At 42.0% G+C, this 20,649-nt stretch overlaps 1 protein-coding gene across 6 annotated transcripts in view; it reads left to right on the forward strand.

The window, feature by feature from the left end:
* The window catches only part of TOM1L2 (target of myb1 like 2 membrane trafficking protein), a 58,876-nt gene that overhangs the window by 12,880 nt on the left and 25,347 nt on the right, over positions 1-20,649 (forward strand). For all 6 annotated transcript variants that reach the window (XR_005103656.1, XM_037383428.1, XM_037383430.1 and 3 more), the window contains exons 2-8: positions 7,284-7,368; positions 8,060-8,138; positions 9,818-9,967; positions 14,406-14,540; positions 15,517-15,675; positions 16,463-16,579; positions 19,265-19,398. Coding sequence is in view for 5 of the 6 variants with exons in the window: in XM_037383428.1 (XP_037239325.1) it covers positions 7,284-7,368; positions 8,060-8,138; positions 9,818-9,967; positions 14,406-14,540; positions 15,517-15,675; positions 16,463-16,579; positions 19,265-19,398 (859 nt within the window). In the remaining variant the exon portion in view is untranslated. The remainder of the gene's footprint in view (positions 1-7,283; positions 7,369-8,059; positions 8,139-9,817; positions 9,968-14,405; positions 14,541-15,516; positions 15,676-16,462; positions 16,580-19,264; positions 19,399-20,649) is intronic.

Below are 20,649 nucleotides of genomic sequence, written 5' to 3' on the forward strand. Positions count from 1 at the left end.
AGCTGTGTAGAATGAAGAAGTCGGAGGGATATCACTTTGTTTTAAAGAAGCAGTAGTCTTTCTGCCATCTGTTTTGAAAGGGAGTAACTTATATACACCTGTCATTCAGTGGAGCATGCTGTCCGCAGCAACAATTTCTGCTGACGGGGGAACTTCAGTGAGAAGATTCATGAGTAAAGTCTTTATGGTATAGAAACACACCGTTCTGCTTGGGATCCAGATTTCAAATGCTTTTAAGGACAATGACTAAACCATCATTTGTGCCTGAGATGAATGACATCTGAGTACAGAAACTGCCTGGACTAGGTTATCCTGTCAGGCCATTTCTGTACAATACAATAGCATAGTACTGGAAGGTCCATCTGGTTTTACAACCTGCAAATGCATCCAGAGCTATGAGATGTGATTAAACTGAGTCAGGCTGATATGCTCTCTTGCCTACTCTGGTATTATTATAAGGATTTCTGTTTTGTTCTTCTTTTTGTTTAGGAGAAGCAAGAAAAATCTTTGTTGTACAGCTGTTAATTCTTGTTTAATATGTATTAATCCATTCACCTTGCTCTGCTTCGGAAACTGCTGCACAGCTATGCTCAGTTAACCAGCTGTCGTTTCCGGCTCCTGAGAGGCTGAATTTGTGGGAGATGTTGGGTGATGTCTTTTCTGTGGCATGTCTAAATCACAGGAACATTGTAGCATAATTCTGAATACCATGTGGTCCTTAAAAAGACACGATAATTGCATATGACATATTCATGATTGCAGGTAAGTATGATCTGGAAGGCAGCTTTGCAGAAGTTTGGCACTTGGGTAGCACCTTCAAAAAGACCTGGAAGTTAGGTGGAAAAAAAGGCAGCTCCCAGTTCAACCACTGTGCCTTCAAGCAGCATTTGAGCTAAATACTAGTTATGATTGCACCTGTGTGTGTCCACAGCTTCTCTTGTTATTTTAATGTAGACTCCATGGTCAGTACAAACTATGATTACTGATTTATTCAGCACCAGAAACTTTAGCAAAACAATGAGTGGAGGATAAATTACTTCATCCCAAAGAGTTTCAGTGTAAGCATAGCTAAAATCAGTTGAGAAATTACAACGGTCAAAATGGATGACCAGTGCTGCAGCAGTGCAACCCAAATCACGTTTTTCTGTGATGCCTTGCAGTTCAGATTGAGCCCGTTTGTTCTAGCTGACTGCCTTTTTCTTTGGAAGTGTGAAGCTCAGCATTTTCAGAGCAGTGTGAAATAAGGAATGTAGAAAAAGGACTTGGAGCAGTGAGGTGGCTAATTGAAAAATGCTATTGGAGCTGTGCTTTCTAACAAAGAAACTGGCAGGTTTTTATGAGGAAGTCACTTCAGAGTTGAGTTTTGATCTTGAATTTTGAATGAGTCCCATTTCCTTTTTATCAAAATGCTGCTATTAAAAAATAAAAAGCCTCCTGTTGGTTACCATAATGTCTAAGTGTCTGTGACTGTCTTTTTAAAAGATAATCTAAAGAAAGCAAGAATAGACTATTAGGTCCAGACATATCCAAGTGTGTTATTCTGGTGTATCTCCGTCTTGCAAGTGAGATGTCTTGAACTCAGCAGCTACGTGAATGCTGAGGATCTTTAGTCTTATATTCATTTTGCTTGGACAGCTGAAATATGTTTCCGTGGCCTCTGTATGGTCTTTCCCCAGATCTTATTGATGGTCCCATGCAGGTCACTGATGATTTGTTGAATCCAAGAGAGACAGTCACAAAACATGATGCTTTAAAGCTAAACAATTCTATAAGCAGCAGCTTGGAGGAGAGATGTTATAGTCTCATTCAGTGGCTTATCTTCCCTTGTGAACTATCTTGTCTGTTTTGCATTGCCTTGCAGAACTCTTTTATTTTCCTGAAAGACCTTTGTCCATTCTGTAAAAGCATTTTGCATTTGACCTCAGCTGATAGCCCTTGCTTCTGAGAAGGCTTCACTGTGCAGAAGGGAGGAGGACCAGTAGGATGGAAGTAAAAGCTTGCTAATACTGTGGCTTTTGTTCCCTGTCACAATTTATGCAGAGTGAAATATAACACATCTGACTGTTTGATTTGCTAATTTCGGTCTTGGAGCACAGCTGGTAGGCAGGTGGACTGTTAAGAGGCAAGACAAAGATCTAAGATCCACAATCCTCTGAACTTCCAAGGGGGGGAGGGGGGGGGGGAGTTTTATGCTGTTGGAACACCAAACATTATTGGAGGGAAGGGGAGAAATTTGCAACTGGACCTTTCTTGCTTGTGTGTCTAATACGGTACACTGATGTGTATGCTTCTTGCATAAACAGAAGGTGATTATTTTTTTTCCTGCATAATTCTTCCCAAATGTATGAATCAAGAGTCTCTGAAGCAACATGTGGAGAAGTCCCAAGAGAGAAAAACTGATTTCTCTGAACACAAAGATCTGTTCATTCACAAGATTTTGGTATTCAGACAGAAAACAGTGCAGCTCTCCTCCCATTTTTACTTAATGTGATTTCTAGCTAGTGCAAGATTTAACTTTCCCTTTTCCCGTGTCTTCCAAGAACATTATGCAGCATGACAATCACTTATTGGTACTTAGATAGACCTTTCAGGGAGATTTTTACCCTGTCATGCCTGCTGTCATCATTCAGCTAGAGTAGCTGTTCTCTGTGCCTCTAGCAGTCAGTTTTTCGGTCTCGGCTGCATAAACACGCACACTGCATGTGAGTTCAGTAGCATTATAGCCTTGAACTTGTGCAGTCACAATCCTAACGCAAGTCTCCAGGCTTGCGGTTCAGTATAATGGGCAGAGTCCCCATCAGCAAGTTCAGTATAATGGGCAGAGATGCACGTTGGAAGGAGGTTGTTGTCATATCTGTATGTGAACAAAGTCGAATTTTAAGAGCGTCATCAACGTTGAACTGTAACTTTGAAGCAAAAGTAGTATGGACTGAAAAGGGCTGTGGAAGTGGTTTCTTGAGGACAACCAGTGTTAGCATTTCTTTGTTAGGTAACTTTTGAGCTGGGTTCAGGATGGCTTGTAAAGGTTGTTCCGTTTTTTTCCTTCATTTAAAATGGCATTCCTGTCCTGCCTGGCAGAGCCTGTTTATTATGTGGCAGTTTACATGGGCATTTCTGACTTGATTTCCTTGTGGTGACATCTCTCTGGTCAGAGCAGCTTGCTTGGGAAGAGGCTTGGCTGGGTGTGTGTGTGCACTGAGGCTTTTTAGACTGAAAACTTTATGCTACTGAACAGTGCCTTATGAATGCCATAAAACATACACAAATTCAATGTGAACAGGGAAATACTGATATTGCCATTTGGCAGAGTGTGGAAATGCGGCCAGAAGAGTTAGGTCTCAGAGAGAAGGTGTGAATGAAAAAATAGCACAATTTTTTCTCCTTTTCTTTGCAGACCAGAGATAAGCTAATGCTTGTGTGTGCATATGCAGTGTCCAAGGTCTGCAGCATGTCAAGTGTGGAGTGCCAGATTGTCTTCCTTTCTACCAGAACACTGATGCTTTAAATTAGGAAACGTGGTGGGAACTGATAGCATCTTGTTTCTGAGAGAGACTTTCTGATAATCTTACTGGTGGTACTGTGTCTCTGTGTGAGACACTAACTCCTGGCCCTGCTGCAGTGACAAACTCGGCAATAACACAGCACTGGGAGTTGCTTTCAGGTCAGAATTCGTGCAAGGCACCCTCGGCACCCAGGCTGGGAGTTGCCAGTCCTTGTTACGCGATTAAACTATAGCATAAACCCTTCAGTTCAGTGAGGGGAGGGGCAGGAGGGACTTCTACTCATTGCCTTTTTCCTTGTCTGATGTAACATTTCTTATGTCACCCTGGAATCCTTTGGTCGTGTTCCAGAGTCCTTGTGTGGACTAGTGCCATTTAAATGCCTTCTAATGAGCTTGAAAGGGACTGAGGAACTAGTGACACTTTTTAAAAGGTATTTACATGCCATTCCTTTGCAATTCTGTGGTAGTTTGCAAAATCTGTTTAATTTTGTCAAGCATATCTATTTGTTGTTTGAAGAGGTGCCTCAGAGAGATGCATGGCTTCCAAAATGTCCAATAAATACTGGACAGGTTATTGAGCGTTTTTAATTTACTACATTTTTGATGTGTTGGGCAGGGATTCCCTTAAGGAAGAGTGCAGGCAGAAGTGTTTCACCAGAAATCCAGAACTACATCCTGCTGTGTTTTGGTTCTAGAGGAGCTCTACAGGCTTTCAATTTATTGTGGTGTGATACTGTTTTTTAAACAAATCCACACAAACTCATGTGCCTTCTCTGCAGTCAGTCTACTCTTTTGTCACAGTTGAAAGAGCACTGCAGCAGCAAATCTGGGTCACACACCCTACAAAGGACAAACGACTACAGATTACAAGTCTTGTGTGCTCTCTTTTGCTGAAGAAGAGACTAAAATTAGCTTCCAACTCTTTATTTGAATTAAAAATTACCCAAGGGGAAAAGAACTAATTCTCAAAAAGACAACTGTTACGTCTTAAACCTACACATTCTCAACCACATATTACTCCAACGTAAGAACAGAAATGCAAAACTGAAAAGGCAGGAACCAAACTTTGTGGAAGAAAGGGGATTTTGTTTTCCCTAGTGTATCTCAGAAGGAAAATACAAGTGAGGTTATTGGGGACTCCGGACGAATATTCCTGTGCTACCCTCCATACAGTGCAGCAGCAGCAGCATCTCTTCACCGTAATCTCCAAAATACCACTTTTTAACTGTGGAGTACTGCCATACACTCATTTTGTCAAAATAAACCTTAACTAAATGGATTTTACAAGACCAATGAATGAATTGGCTGGTAGCACAACTTTTGTGCAGGGTCAGCATTTTCCACAATCATTTATAAGAAGTGATTATAGCAGACCAAAGTGTATGAGCGCTGCTAAGGTGCTGCCTGATGCCAAATGCTGTCCAGAACACACAAATTGGTTAATATAGTTTTAGATTAAGAAACCAAATCATATGCCCAGCTTAAGGAATACCCTGTATTTAAGGTGTAATCCCTCATTTTTCAATACTGTGCTTATAAATCCTTTGCAGCTTTGGGTATCACCTTATCCAGCAGAGCAGATGTAGTGATTTTCTTTTTTTTAATAGCTCTGAATATTAAGGGTTTTTTTCTAATGTTAAATAAAATGTTTTCCTAAGCAACAAGGACTATGTGGAGGTGAAGGCATTCTATACATTCTATATATCACATTCTATAGTAATAAGGCCTTATGTACAGTATAAGAACAAAATGCAACTAATAAAAGTGATTGTTGCAAGTCGCTGTGCACAAAGATGAGTTCCTGTATCCCAGAAAACATCAAACAGCTCTGCCTGCACTCTTCCTTAAGAAAATCCCTGTCTAATATAGCCTAAATGCAATAAATTAAAAATGTTCCATAACCTGTCCAGTATTGATTGGACATTCTGGAAGCCATGCATCTCTCTGAGGCTCCTTCTCAAATGGAAGGAGTTTTTATTGCCAAAGTGAACTCTACCGTGATGCGGTGATGGCTGAGAAAGACCCCGCAGTGAAGGTGGCACATCAGGGAGTTCTGCAGCCTCCATGTCCTCCTCGGTGGGTGAGACCCTGCGCAGTGGTCTGCGTGCTTTGCAGCACTGCCTCTCTGAATGGGAAACAAGGCCTGCAAAGAATGATCTCCTGTTCCGTAATCTCCTTTTCCATGGCGTCCTCTCCATTCTGGAGAGACATGGCTGCTTGTCAGCACTTTCTGCTTGGGTTTTGCCTAGCTGTTTGGTTTGTCGTAGACTTCTGTAGTTACTGTCCTTGGTGGAGCTGCATTAGCCATGATTCTGGTGTAGACAGATCACTGAAACTTGAATTACCCAGGCACATAGTCTTTTTCCAAATAATGTCCGATAATTAGGGCCTGTGGGAATCTGTGTCCTTAGTCACAGCGATAGAAATGTTAATGGGAAAGACATTGTTGGTAAACAGAGATGTGTGAAGTCCTTGGAGCCTAGTGTTCTCAAACAAAAACTGCCTTGTTCTGGGGGCCAGATTGATGTCTGATGTAAAGACAGAAGAATGATTGGTGAAAATGGTACCTGTGCCTTTGTTTCTGCTTTAAAATGTTTAAAAGTTGGCTTTTTTCTTGGTTTATTTTATGTTTTTAAAATGCTTTGTTTACCCTGTTTGCCTTCCAACATTGGATGCCAGGGATCTGTAGGAAGAACCAGGACTAATTTAGAGGAGAAGGTCGTGGTTGGGCTCCAGGTTGCCCTTTTTAGGTCTTTCTGGTGGTAGACGATAGCATTTCTGACTGTGGGTAGTGTAACGCAGCTAGGGTTTGAATGCTGCAAGTGAGAAGTGTGAAAAATACAGGGGATGTTCTAGGCACCGCTAGACAGAACTATATTGATTTAGGAGGAAATCCCAAGGAGGAAATAGTTCTTGTCAACTGATTACTTGAAGTTATGGTTATGCTACTCTTGCAGATGTCTGTAAATTAAACTGCCAGCAGTTGGCATCTACCGCTGTCATAGCGCTATAGGTCATCCATGCTGTAGGATTTAGTCTGATGCTGGCGTGACTTACCTGCCACGCAAATAGTGAGGGAGTATTTAGGAGTCAGGAGGAAGGCAGATGGTGCTTGGGAAGATGTGTACATAGCCCCCGTGTGGAGAGGAGATGGGGGACATGGTGTGGGACAGAGGGAAGCAGTGCTCAGCCCCTGGCAAGCAGATACTGAGGGACTGTGGTATAGGAGTATGAGTCCTGGGCAAAAAGGGGTGCCTGTAGATGATACTGTGACCTGAACTGTCACGTGCTAAATGCTTTCACGTGCTGGTGGTTCTTTTCAAGCTGAAATTCTGGACTTCCTTGAATTCCACCTCCAAGTTGCTCTCTTTCCTCCCTCAATTCATGTGGAGGTATTATCTCCTAAAACAAGGAGGTCATGTTCATTTTGGGGAGATTTTCCTACCTCATAGCTTGCCAACAGTGCAGCAGCTGAGAAGTTTAAATTGGAATTAGCTGACATTTTCCTACTCTCCCAGGAATTCAGGAATCTTTGAAGAATGGCCCATCTATGTGGGCTGAAGATAGTGAGCTTGAGTGATAATTGATTCTGTCTGGAAACCTCTGTGCTGATCCCTAAAACCAGGAGGGAATGTTTGACATTGCTTACAATCAGTGGGGACTTTCTTTGTGTGTGTCTTTCTTTTACTGGATAGTTTCAGCTCAGAGTAACTGAAGATGGATTGAAGTGTAGCACCTAATCAGGAAGATGTGAAAAGATTTATTTTTCTTTACTTTACAGAAAAGGCCACAGATGGCTCTCTGCAGAGTGAAGACTGGACACTTAACATGGAGATCTGTGACATTATCAACGAGACAGAAGAAGGGTATGTGCTATTTCAGTAGACTTTGAAAGGTTCTTGAACACAATAATCACCCAGTTGTACTCAGCATGTGAGGAGGGGCAGTGAGTCTAGGGGCAGATGCTCATACTTCGAATGCAGTTTGCATATGGGTTGCTTTGTTTTCCTGCTCCTTAGACATTTCAGAAAATGCTATATGATACAGCACTTTCTGTGGTCAGTCTCTGCTTGGAGGGCTGGCCTGAAAAACATATTTTTGGAGAGGGTACCGAATTTGTATTTCTGGGGTTCTTGTTTTCAGCAGGTGTATCTCTTTGCAGTGCTGCAATACTATTAATTTCAGCCATTTGAATAGAGAGCTTCTCTGATACATTTCCTTCAGCATCAGAAAAGCTGTGCTGCTTGCAGTTTGCTGGAGAGCTGATCACTGGTCTTACACCCTGGGCTTTTTTCTGAGTGGCTGTCAATCTCTCCTGCTTGATCAACATCCTGCCTTTTTGAAAGGCCTCAGGCGTTGCTCTGGTCTTGACTTCTGTGATACCTTGTCTCCTCACATAATTCTACGTGACCCTAGTTTGGTTGTAGTCAAGTGCTCTGAACTTAACATGCATACTTATGTCCAGCTGGAAATTGTAAAGGTTTCCTTTTCCCACAGTATATGGCATGTGAAAAGCATGTCTGGGCATCTTTTAAAAATGATCTGTTTCTCCTTCAGTCCAAAGGATGCCATTCGAGCACTGAAGAAGAGGCTGAATGGAAACAAAAATTACAGAGAGGTCATGCTGGCGCTGACGGTGAGTGGGGGCAGGCTGGAATTCCTCAAAAGGGCAGAACCCTTTTCTTTTGTCGTTTTCCTTTTCCTGGCACTCTCCTGAATGTACATGGTACTTGTTTTAACAGCCACTGTTCTGCCCTTTTCTTCTCTCCAGTTGCCTCTTTGCTTCCTTGGAGAGAGTTGCTGGAAGCTTTGCATAGATTTTTTTTTCCTGACTCAATTGATTCCTGCTTATTCTGGGACTCTTATTCATCCCAGCTACTGACTGAGGAAAGTTAAAGTAGCCCAAATGAGGCTGTGTACCCTTTGGGACTTTCCCTTCTGTTCTCATTGCCATGTGTCCAGCCATTTCTCGCCCCCAGGACAACAGTTGTGGGCATATCTGCAAGCGAAGATGATGAACTTGCCATATTTTCAGCTTCATAAGTAACTGATGCACAAATTCCCATGTGAATAGATCTCTGTAGGAGAGTCACATTAATTTATGCTGATCTATTTTAATTCAATAAAGTATAAATTATATTCTGTGCATTTAGGCAGCACTGCTAAGGTGTGAGATAATTTGCCAGTGACCTTTCCTCCTGATGACTTTAGCTAGGGGTTTCCTGGGTAATGCAGCACTCCTGAAGACGTGGTGCTGGGCAGGCTCTGCACCACAGCAGTCTGAGGAATGAGCAGTAGCAGCTAGATCGAGTTATACTGCTGTGGGTAGGTGATCTGTAGGTTTCTTTCCCAGAGCTCTTGTTGCATCTCCCTGACGAAGCATAACTGTACTTTCTGTCTTCTTGCCGTTTCCTATCCTGGATTGTCATTTTGACAGATTACCAAAGACCAAACCATGAGATTATCCATTGTGCAGGAAAGAGTGAAATTCATCAGGAATGTGTCTGTGTCATCATGGCTGATGAAGGTAGCTGGAGTAGAAGAGTAATTACAGGCTCCTCAGATACAGAGTCACAGTGGTTATTAGGCATGGCTGTAAGGAGAAGTGACGCATTGGATTTATCTCCATGCTAATCATGTTCTTCAGAGAAAAATCAACAGCTGTTCTTCCATGGCAGTTGAATGGCAAGTGGAAGGTGCCTCTAGCTAGGTTGCAGGGGGAAAATGTGTCAAAGTATAACCTGTCAGGGCATTCACAAGGGAGTGTTTTGAATGAGTGAAGATCATTCACCTGAATTCCCAGCTCTAAAACATGGCATACAGCTCAGAGCAACTGGCTCCAGCTGTGTTCCAGGTACATAGAAAGTAGAGTGCCACAGCATGATAATATCTCACTGTGACAGGATGTCCTCTGTCTTACCTGCTCTTGATGTGATGCTGTGTACTTAGCTGTTCAGCTGTGCAGGTTGGAAAGCTCTGCATTGAAGAGGAAGAAACTTTGTATTTCTTTACCTTGAAAACAGGCAAAGGTAGATGACAAAAGTGCCCAGTATGTTAATGTGGTGGGTGAGGTACATCTAAATGTATGTGCAGAAGGGAAGCTTTTTGCTAAAAGGGGAAGAAAAGAAGACTTGAAATACAAATGTAACATCTTTATCTTCTCTCCCTCCCATCAAAAGTTTTAAAATTAAAAAAACCAAACCAAAACAAAAAAAACCCACAAAACCCCCCACAAAATTGGAAATCAACCACATTGGTGTTCTGTGTGTGATCAAGCTTTGCTCCAACAATGAATGTTTTTTTTTGTGTGTGTAGGTGTTGGAGACCTGTGTGAAGAACTGTGGCCATCGCTTTCATGTCTTAGTGGCAAACCGTGACTTCATAGATGGTGTTCTGGTGAAAATCATCTCTCCCAAGAATAATCCCCCCACTATTGTACAGGATAAAGTACTAGCACTGATTCAGGTACACAGCTTGTCTTTGCTTCCATATGTTGCTGCCTGAAATAAGGACTGTCTGCTTCAGTGCTACGCATCGCTAAACATGCTGTCATCATTACAAATGTGGCAAGTTTTTTATATGTAAAAACAAACAATATATCCAGATTGGCAGGGAAGAGCAGACATGCACACGCATAGATATTTCATCCAGGGATAAATGTCTGGATTCTAGTTAGAAAGGTACCACTCTACTGTAAAGCAAGAGGACTTAAATGAATGGCTTTGCAATTTAACAGTCACATCTAGAAGCTGGAGACCTGCTTCTGTGATGGGCTTGTCAGCTGAGGCCAGGAAATTTTAGAGGATTGTGCTTTTGCTGTCAGTTGCAGAACGCTTAACTTTCTGTGCCTGTTTCTCTGACCATAAAATGGAGCTGTTTCCCTCCATTAGAAAGCATTCTGATTCCTTTTAAAGATGGCTATAGAAAGTAAATGACCCTATTGGATTAAAATGTTTTTGGTGCCTCTTTTTTCTGGTTATTGTGCAGTAAAAGTACACTGTCAGATCCTCGTCTGCAGTGAGGAAGTTCAGACATAGGCCTGACAGCCACTTCTCCTTCTGTGCAGCATAACAATAAACAGCCATGTTAATTCCACAAACCATTAGCAACACATGAGGAAACATTGGTGCCTGCCTGGAGGAAATCTGACAATTATAGGAAGCTTTATCACGAAGCTCCTACAGGCTATTGCATACACCAGAGACTAAAAGACACTGTGTATTTAAAATGATATAAACCTGCTCTAGTGTTTCTTGTGGGAAAGTATTTACAAATGCGCAGTATAGTTTTCACAATATACTTCTGATTTTTGTGGCAAAGCATGCATTTGAATTTCTGCCGGTTTGTTTGTTATTTGGATACACAGATAGGACATTGTTAGAATGTGACAAAGTAAGTGATTTCCAAACAGGAGATAGGCTGGGTGGGGGAATTAGGTGGGCATTGCATTGGGGTCTGTGGGGTCCCTTTATTTCTGGTCTCAAGGCCTTTTTAATTTTATTTTTTTTTTAATCAGTGAAATTATTAAAAGCAATTCTTGTGCATCTGACTGAGCCCTCAGGTGTCTGTTTTGGTGGGAGAGCTGATGCATGCAGTGACCAGCAGATGAGGTTAAATACTGTCCCATAAAGAGAAACTATGTGTGTTTCCATACTGTTTGCCCTGCTGCAGTGTTTTAGAGAACATTGGTTACGCTGGGTCCTCAATTTAAGTGGATTCCCAGTCATCGGTGTAACCAAGATGGAAGTGTTTGTAACATAACCAAAAAGTGTAGTCATTGCCTCAGTGTATTAAACAGATTTATCTGAGTAGACTTAATGCAGTAGAACTAAAAGCCTTACTCTGGGTACTAACTGCCTTTTGGTATAAAAAGCCTGAGAATTATGAAAGTTGCCTGTGGGTGGGTTCTGTTAGTGTCTCTTTAGCTGGAGGTGGTAGGAGACTTTGTTTTCCAGATTGCCTAACGAGTTTGGAAAACTGATTGCAGCCACTCATTTCAGGTGCCCTATGGACAGGCTCACCCAAAATACCCCGTACGTCATGACCACTTTGCTCAGCTTAGACTTTGCTCTTTAGAGCTCCCTGCAGTTGGCATTAACCCTGTTCCAGGGGGCTGATGTCTTCTCAGCTCTGCTCCACTAACATTGCGTTTATCCCCTTCTGTAGGCTTTTTACAATTTGATTTTGGGGAACTAATAAGAACAGGAATGAGAGGATTAATAGTGCAGACTTGGAAGAATGGGAAGAGAGCTGTACAAACAGCATGTGTCTTCAGCCCTACAGATCTTGTACTCCTGTGCCTTTCCGTAGCAAGGGGAGATAAAGCTGCCATCCAATGCCTTGTCTAGAGACTTGACTGTTTTGAGATGTTGAGCATCTTGTGTCTTGCTTTCTCAGCCTATTTCCCAGCGTATATGAATTAGCACGTATTACATATTGCTTCCTTCTTCACCTTGCTAAAAGGCCTTGGAAATACTCCTTACTGCTGCACCTCTGGTAAGAACTGTATTGCATCAGAGTTTGTACCACCTTGCTGCCCAATAGCTGAGCACTGTCATCAAAGATGAAGCATGGGGAGGCTTTTAGTGGCATGGCAGATTCTTTTGAGGTGAAGGGTACATCTGTTAGAAAGTGTCTGACACTGGAAAAGTTGTCTTGGGATGAGCACTGATTTAGGGGCCAGATTTGCAATGGTATTTCATTAACCTGTTTGGGCACACTGAGGTGCCCAGTGGGATTTATACAGCAGCACCCTTCAGTATCTACCTTTGATAGTCTGGCCCGAAGTCTTACAAGATTTGAATTCCATCTCCCCTCTGTGTGTGCTCATTTGCGCAGCGGGCAAGTCTCTTTAAGCTCTGTGTGTAGCTCCTTATCCATAAAGTCGAGCTAATGTTACTGTTGCCTAGTTGAATTGTAAGCTGTCTAGGACAGGGATTGTCTTACAATGTGTGTAGACAGCACTTAGGACAAGAGCACTTTGTCCTGCTTGTGACCTCTGAGACGCACAGTAACACAGATAGAACCATAGAATGGTTTGGGTCAGAAGGGACCTTAAAGATCACCTGGTTCAAATCCCCCTGCCATGGGCAGGGACAATGCTTCCAGCTCAGGCAAAGAAATCTCTAAATGAGTGTCTCCTTTTTTCCAGGGAAGAGAATTGCAGAAGAGAGAATATATTAAAAAGGTGGAGTGCTAATGAAGTGAGTTCACTGTCATTAGTGCCTACAACAAAATCTATAGGAATCCAGTAAAAGAGAAGATGCATTAGTACATCTCCCTGGACAAACAAGGCTCCTTGGAAGTTGGGGGCATACTTTTGCCTCTAAAGTTTCTTTTGAGTGATTATTAAAACATCCTTTGCCTAACACTTTACGCTCTTACTGGCAAATAGAATTGAAGTGGGGAGCACCCATTATGTAGAAGCATCATTCAGATGACTACTTACGTAAATTGAAAACGCAGAGAAAGCGCAAGGGTAGAGTTACTTGTAAAGTCAATATCCATCAGAGTTGGGGGTGGTTTGGAAGGTCAGTTTCAGGGAAACAGAATGGCTGTTTGCAGTTGGAGCTGTTTTCTCTCGCTCAGATAGGGCTGTTTGGACTTGTACTACATCAGAACCGTTTTTTACTGTTAATTTACATTTAACAAAGCTGAGTAGCAAACCCAGAATTGCTACTTTGCAGCTGATAATGGATGGTCTCCTGGGCATGTAGGGTAGGAAATGCTTTTTCTTAGGATTGAACAGAACAGGAATGTAAGTTAAATATTAATATTATTTCTTATCTTGCTTTTCTATCTTTGATGTCTCTCCTCTCAAATATAAAAAGTGGTTAAAAACAGCTTTTAAAGTAAAAATAGTCAAAGAACGAGTGTAAAGATGGTGACTAAATGAATTAAGTTCAGAGCCCACACATGCGTCTCACAGTACTTACGAATCCAGCACACTGATACTCTACCTCACATATGTGGGGGTTTGTGGAATGCTTCATTTTTAATTGAGTCATAATATTTCAATTTTTCCTTCCTCTAAATTTTTATTGGCTAATTTTACTTGGCTAATTGCCAGTAAAAGTTAAAGTGGGTAGAGGCTTTGAAGATACTGGGCTCCTAGCAGCTTCATGAGTACGGGAGGCTGGCTAGCAAAGAGAAACACTTAGTACTCCCACTGAAGGGAAAGCTCAAATGTGAACTGAAGTCTCCTCAGACACCAGAGAAGTCATGCAGGAGAGATATGAGTGTTCTACCTGTGGGAAATTCTCCCTCTAAACTTGTTCTTTCTGACACACCAGGGTGTCTTAAGTGTTGGATACGCTCTGTAAGCACCCAGGCTTCGTTAGTTTTGCTGCTCATGGGACTGCATGTTTCACTACGTAAGAACCTTAGAAACTACCTTTTTTATTTAAGTTTGGTCCAAATGAAATACTGAAGAAAACTTGACAGCTGTGTTTTTTTCTTTGGCAGCAAATGAGGATATTTCACAAATTAAATTGAGATTATTTAAGATTATTGTATGACTTTATGAATTTTGCTTAGATCAATTTAATTTCACACAGACTATTTCTGGTGGGTCACTGCCATACAATGTGGAAGAAAAGATCAGCATGTGATCACCGCTAAGTAGAGGAGATTGGAAGTGGCTTTCATTTGCATTTACAGATTTTGATGATGTCAGGGACTAGACATAGCTACTGTGCACTGAGCTCCTGTCTACTTTATATTTCATTAAAATGTGTGTGTGACTGTCTTAATAATACTTGCAAGATATTTTAGACCAGGTCTAATGATTATAGCTTCTCTTTGAAGCTGAAATATATGAAAGCTTTTGTAGTCAGTATCTGAAGTCAGGATGGATCTGGAACTTCATTTGGAAGGTTCATGGATAATCCCTTATGTTTTCCAGGCTTGGGCTGATGCCTTCCGAAGTAGCCCTGATTTAACTGGAGTAGTGCATATTTATGAAGAACTCAAGAGGAAAGGTATAGAGTTTCCCATGGCAGATCTTGATGCTCTGTCTCCAATACACACACCGCAGAGGGTAAGCTGCAGCATTTGCAGTTCCAGGGGTATTTTCCCAAGATGTCCAAGTAGTTGGATAACTGCTCTTCTTTCTCCTCCTGTTTCTCTGAATTTGGCTCATTGTCTCACTCCTGGAAGGACATTTTTAATAGTGAAAGGGCATGTAGGAGAAGAATAATACAGCTGCATTTGACAGGCTGATAAGCTAATGGTCTCTCCTTCCTTGAGCTAAACATCAGTGAGCAGAGAAAAAAGTTTGGAGGAGATTTGTATGCTTGTCTTGTACCACAAAAATACCAGGCAAATGCAGCTAACTTGTTCAAAGAGAGTCCATCAGGATATATGGTTGAGACTTAATTCTTTTGCTCAAAAGTATGGTTGGTTGAGTTGGTGATAACCCTAAACCAAGGCCTGCCCATCTTTTTAAAGGTGTAGAGTCTAAACCTCCCACTGATCCCATAGTAATGTGAGGTTTTTACACCTCTGAACAGTTAGATCTAGAAGGTTGACAGAACTGCTGCTAGGAAGTAACTTAATGATTGCAGGTGTTCTGATTATTTACTCTGAGAACTGAAGTTAATGAATCTTTGAAGTGGTAAATGCAAGTGATGAAGGTCTGAAAGTTTACAATTCTTGTGTCAAGATTAATTAAATTTGGTAACTGCGTAACATCATTTTTTGTAAGCGTGCAACTTAATTCCTGGTTTAAAATAATTTATAATTATTTATCTTTGGATCTTGTTTTTATTTTTCTTCTTGCTTTTCTTGTAAATTGACTAAAATGCACGTGGGTTGGGTCGAAAGACATGGGCATGCATTTTCTGTTGCAGCTGTCCGTTTATGGGCTGGCCTGCCAGTCTGTTCTCGTAACGACACTGACCTTTTCCACAAGGTGCAATTATGTTCTATATTTGAGCACATTTGGCTTGAGGTTGCTTACAAAGCAAGTGTTGTCACAGTTCAGCTTTTGAACTCCTGTCTTTCTGATGTGGCAGAGTGTTCCTGAAGTTGATCCTGCAGCAAATATGCACAATTCACAGTCTCAGCAACGGATGAGCACCAGTTCCTATTCTTCAACTTCTCCGACGACGTATTCTGCTCCTCAGGCTCCAGCTTTGAATGTGACTGGTCCCATCACTGCTAATTCTGAACAGGTATTGGGGTGATGGTGTTTTTGGTTTGGTTTTTTGTTGTTTTTTTTTTTTGAGTTAGACTCCTTCAGCAGATGAAATTAGAAAACAAATTGCAGAGGAAATTTCGCTTTAACTCTTTTGACTTCGATTGCCTCCTCGGTCTGGTTTTGCTTGGTAATCTTTCCTTTTATTATACGCTGAAATCTAGGCCTTCAACAATTTGTGAGGTTTCCTGGCCATCCCTATCTGATATACCAGTCCACTCGGTGGTTATGCAGTAGGTTGACAGTTATTCTTGTTAGCCTCCCTCCTTTAAAGGCACAGAATGTCCAGCAGATGCAGGAAGTCGTAACAGGGAGTTAAGTCTGCATTTCTAAGACCTTTGCAATTGCTCTAATATAGGATCTTCTTTTCCCTCTGCAAAAATAATAACTTCAGAGCCGAAGATCCTACTCAAAACTTATACATATTTCTCCACGCTTGAGTGAGACACACAAGGTATACTGGAACTGAGGTCTGTTTTTAGCTGCTGTTAAATTGCTTCGCTTCCATACAAGCACAGCACATCTGGGTTTGCAGTGACAGTGAATGGTTCTACAAAGTTCTTTTCTTTTTGCTGTTGCTTTTCTAAAATTCTCTCCTGGGTAAACTTTTTTATCTTTGCTTCCCACCCCCACCCGCCCTGAATGTCTGGAGCCTCAAATATCAAGTCAGACAGAACCAGAAGTATCACAACATCAGCTCTTGAAAATGATCTGCAAAACCAAAAGATTATGCAGTATTTTGCTTTCTTTTTATCTGAATCTAGATTGCCCGGCTGCGCAGTGAATTGGACATTGTTCGTGGGAATACAAAAGTGATGTCTGAAATGCTGACAGAAATGGTACCCGGACAAGAGGATTCCTCAGACCTTGAGTTACTCCAGGTAACAGCTTCCTAGCCAGTATGATTCTGATCCTTTCTGTGCTTGAGTTTGTCAGCGGGGGGCAGGGGGTGGTGTTTGTTCTGGTTCACTGCTTTGGTTTGCTCGGTTTATGTAATGAATGTGGGCTGTGCTTGATCCTGGTTAGTCTCATCACTTGATTTTCTTCATTTGTTAAAGCTTCCAGTAACAAGGGTTTCCTAACACTCCTTGAAACTTGTTCCAGTGCTTTCTTCTCAGTGTAGCTAGAAATTTTTCCCAACGTCGAATGTAAGGTCTCCTTTACCACAAAGCAGCTTAGAATTGCTATAGGCTCTGTAAGCCCTGAGCATTTCTGCTTCTTTTACATCCTCCATCATCACTCGTACAGTGTCAAAACATTCCCAGTCACCATGCTGGAAAAAAACAGTCCATGTCTCCAGCTGGACTAAATATTGCCAAGGGTCTGTGGATTCTCTGCCACTTGAAATGTTAATTATATATGAACTGGCTTTCCAGAAGATGTGCTGTAGCTTCTCCTGAAGGCTGTGTTTTAAGGCAGATGCTCAGACTAAGTTTTGTGCAGTCTGGAGGGTTAGACTGGGTAATCAGAAGGGATTTCTTTGCTAGAAAGTCTCAGTCCTGTGCAGCATTTTCTATCTCCAGAGGGAAAATGATGTAAGTTGAGCTCGTGTCTCAGGCTTCATAGCTGGTTCTCTAAGCTAGCGATAGCAGGGTGGCCTTTTGGCTGAGGAAGGTAATACAGTACCACATGCAACACAGATGAGGAATAGTGTGATCTAGCATTCCAGCTGCTGCCCTTAACATGGTATTTGCCTTTCCACAGCTTCAGAAAAAGGCTTCTGTTTTGATCCTCCAGCAGGGAGGATGGGCTCCCACAGCAGTACATTTGGAGGAAGACAGGGAATTGCTCTCTGATACATCAGAGTTTGAAATCCATCCAAAAACTGGTCTCTCCCATGCAGCGGTATTGTGTTTGTCTCAGAGCCATCATGGCAGCTGATGAGAGGCTTTGCAATAAAGAGCCTTTCAGTTACTGCCCATTTGGGTCAGACTGCTGAAAACAAAAGAAGCTTCCAGGAAACCATGACAGACTAGAATAGCGTAGAACAGTTTGCTTACATTCAGAAACAAATACTAACATCTTGACAGCGTAACCTTACAGCATAAGCTTTAAGGTGAAAGAACTTGATCATAAAATGGAGTGACAGCAACGATTCTTTGTTCCAACTGGTTCCCTTCTTTGACTGATGCATCTTAAATCTGAATTACAAGAGCTGGGGAGAACCCGTTTTTTGATCACAAAGGATGGTTAGTCTTTTGAAAGCTGTGAGCTGAGTGCTGCATGCAAGAACTCCTTGCTTTGAGGTTTATATAGGCCTTCTCCTTAAATAATTCCTGACATTTTCTCCAACAGTCAAATGTAAACAGCTTGCTAGAGAGCCAGCTCTGAGCAGAATAGATAGGTACTGTCAGCCCTCTCGGAAAGGCAGCAAACAAACCTCTGAAATGTCACAATCTGCTTCTAAAGTGATGGGATCAAAACTGACATTGGAGAACACATTCCTCAAGCTGTTAAGGCAGCTGGATTGCACTAGGTGAAATTTATCCAGAGCTTAGGTTGTCAGACCAAGCAAGGAAAACAAACACATTTTTGCTTTCATCCCCAAGGTTGTGTACCAACAAGTCATCCTTGTTTAGCGCTGAATTTTTGCTCTGAAGTGGAGCTGGGGGAAGGGGGGCTGTAGAAGATGACAGAGGGACGTGCTTTAGTTGGAATGTCAGTGCTTATTGAAGTAAAACCGTGGGCCTAATCAGTGGCACCATGCCATATGTCACATTTCTTGTAGTTCCTCCTCAGCAGACTAGTTTTGACCTTTGGTCTTGAGGCCTTTCAGGAGTAAAGAATTCTGCTAAGTAATTTGGTGTAAGAGATGTCCTGGAATCATGAGAACTCCTGGTTTAGGCAAACTCAAATCTAGATTTCTCAGCATGAGAGATTTCTAAAACAAAAGTCCTTACCCTATGTTGTTTACAATTTTCTTCTGAAACTTCCCACTGCCTTTTTGCAGTCTGTTGTCTGTGGACTTGATCAGTTGAAGAGAATGTTTGTGTGTGTGTAGTTCAGTACTGAAGTGTGTGTGGAGTCCCCATCTTTTCATGCTCCTGCTCAGTCTTTTGTGTTCACCCTCATGCTCTCAGTAGTTAGTAAGTTCTGTGTCCCCAACATTTCTCTTCCTAGCACACGCTCAGCTACTTGTGGTAGCCCTGATGAACTATGCCCCCCCCCCGGCCCCAACTTGTTCTGCTTTTAGTTTTCAAGGATGATACTGCCAAAAAGAGCAGATTGAATTTTCCTTGAAAGCTCTCTTCTGGAAAGCTGTTGTATTAACATGTTTTATTCTTAAAACAGATCACTAAAATACAGGTATTTATTTTTTGAAGTACTCGGAGTTAAAGAAGAATCAGGATGTTGAATTGTAAATAGGCTCTCAAGGTTTTATGCCATCGTCTCTTGAAGGGTGTTTGATTAGATGTGCTTTTGGGTGACATTTAATCATGCAAAGATAAACTTGTCTTAGTATTTCTCAGCTGGGGGACGGTGTTTGACTGTGAACAGGGCTCAACTAAGATCTACTTATTGCTAGCTGCTTATCAGAATGTGTGTGCACAATGCATTCCCCCTAGGAACTGAACCGAACCTGTAGAGCTATGCAGCAGAGAATTGTGGAGCTTATCTCACGAGTGTCCAATGAAGAAGTCACAGAGGAACTGCTGCATGTGAACGATGATTTAAACAATGTCTTCCTCCGATATGAAAGGTGGGGCACCTTTTCCATTAACTATTTACGTTCGTTCTGGGTTTTCACTTAAGTGTAAAACAGGTCAGTTGACAAGAGTTGGTCATCTGGGCCAGTGGTCCTGTGTAACAAAGTGCAGAGAACCAAACCACAGAAAGCATTTACAAAGTCTTTCTATGGTTTTTATGGTAACATTCCTGTTTCAGTGGTTTCCTTTAATACTGTGATTTTAATATTTTTTTTGTGTGTGTGTCCTAGCCATTGATTTTTTTTGTGGGGCTTATCCCTAAAATGCAGGGCAACCTTGTGCAAAACCCTCTGAACTAGCAGAGGCTTGAGTCTGCAAGTCCCTGGTATGCGGTGCTGTACAGATGTAGGGACTTGGGACCAAAAATAGCACAGCCACGGTCACTAGTTCTGCTTGGTAGCTTGGGCTCTGCACACGTGCTTGTGCTGCTTCCTGCCTTACTTAAGCAGGCTCCCATGAGCTCTCTCTGTCTTCTGGTATCTGAGCTTTCTAGTTCCAGTACTGGTGCGAGGGAAGCTGTCTGAGGTGGGCGTGACCTTTGTGCACCTAAGGGTTTTGTTTGTAAGCAACACATAAAATCTTGAAAAAAGCCTGTCTTGCACCGAGCTGAGGTTTTGAAGAGCTGGTCTGCGGGAATCATCCCCAGGGGTGGGACTTGGGTCATAGGACTTTCGACATGTTAGACAAAGGCGCTGTCAGCCACATCTGCTGCAGTAGGTGACACGTGATACAGAGTCTTGGGAAAGTTTAATCTTCCCCTTAATGACAGGCCTGGGGAGTGAGGCACTAAGAGTACCCTTTGTTCCTTGCTCTTAGCACAGGGCTTTGTTTCTCAAGCTTTTAAAAATAAATTAGACTCTAGATCTGTGAATCTGTGCTGTCATGGCACAGGCTGGAAAGAAGGCTCAGTGGCCTCGATTTTGCCTTTGATTTAGTTCTTCAGAGAAGATTGGGGCAAACTTTGAAACAAATGCTGGCTTTTTATGTGAAATGTTTCATGCACGAGCATGATTCTACAAGTAGCAGAGTGTAACTGTCACTAGGGCTTAGTCTGGCCACCCTTAATATTTTTTCTGTTTTCCTCCATCTGCAACTTTGCTGACTCGAGCTAATGTATTTGTAGTCGTTATACCCTGAAAGGTGAGCTGAGTGATGTTAGCAAGCAATTTGTGGTAGAATAACTGCACTGGTCTGAGCATTTCCATAAATTCCATTCCTCCTCTGCTATTCTAAAAGCTCCACAT

This window comes from Falco rusticolus, chromosome 4 (genome assembly GCF_015220075.1).
Source record: "Falco rusticolus isolate bFalRus1 chromosome 4, bFalRus1.pri, whole genome shotgun sequence".
Classification (NCBI taxonomy): Eukaryota; Metazoa; Chordata; class Aves; order Falconiformes; family Falconidae; genus Falco; species Falco rusticolus.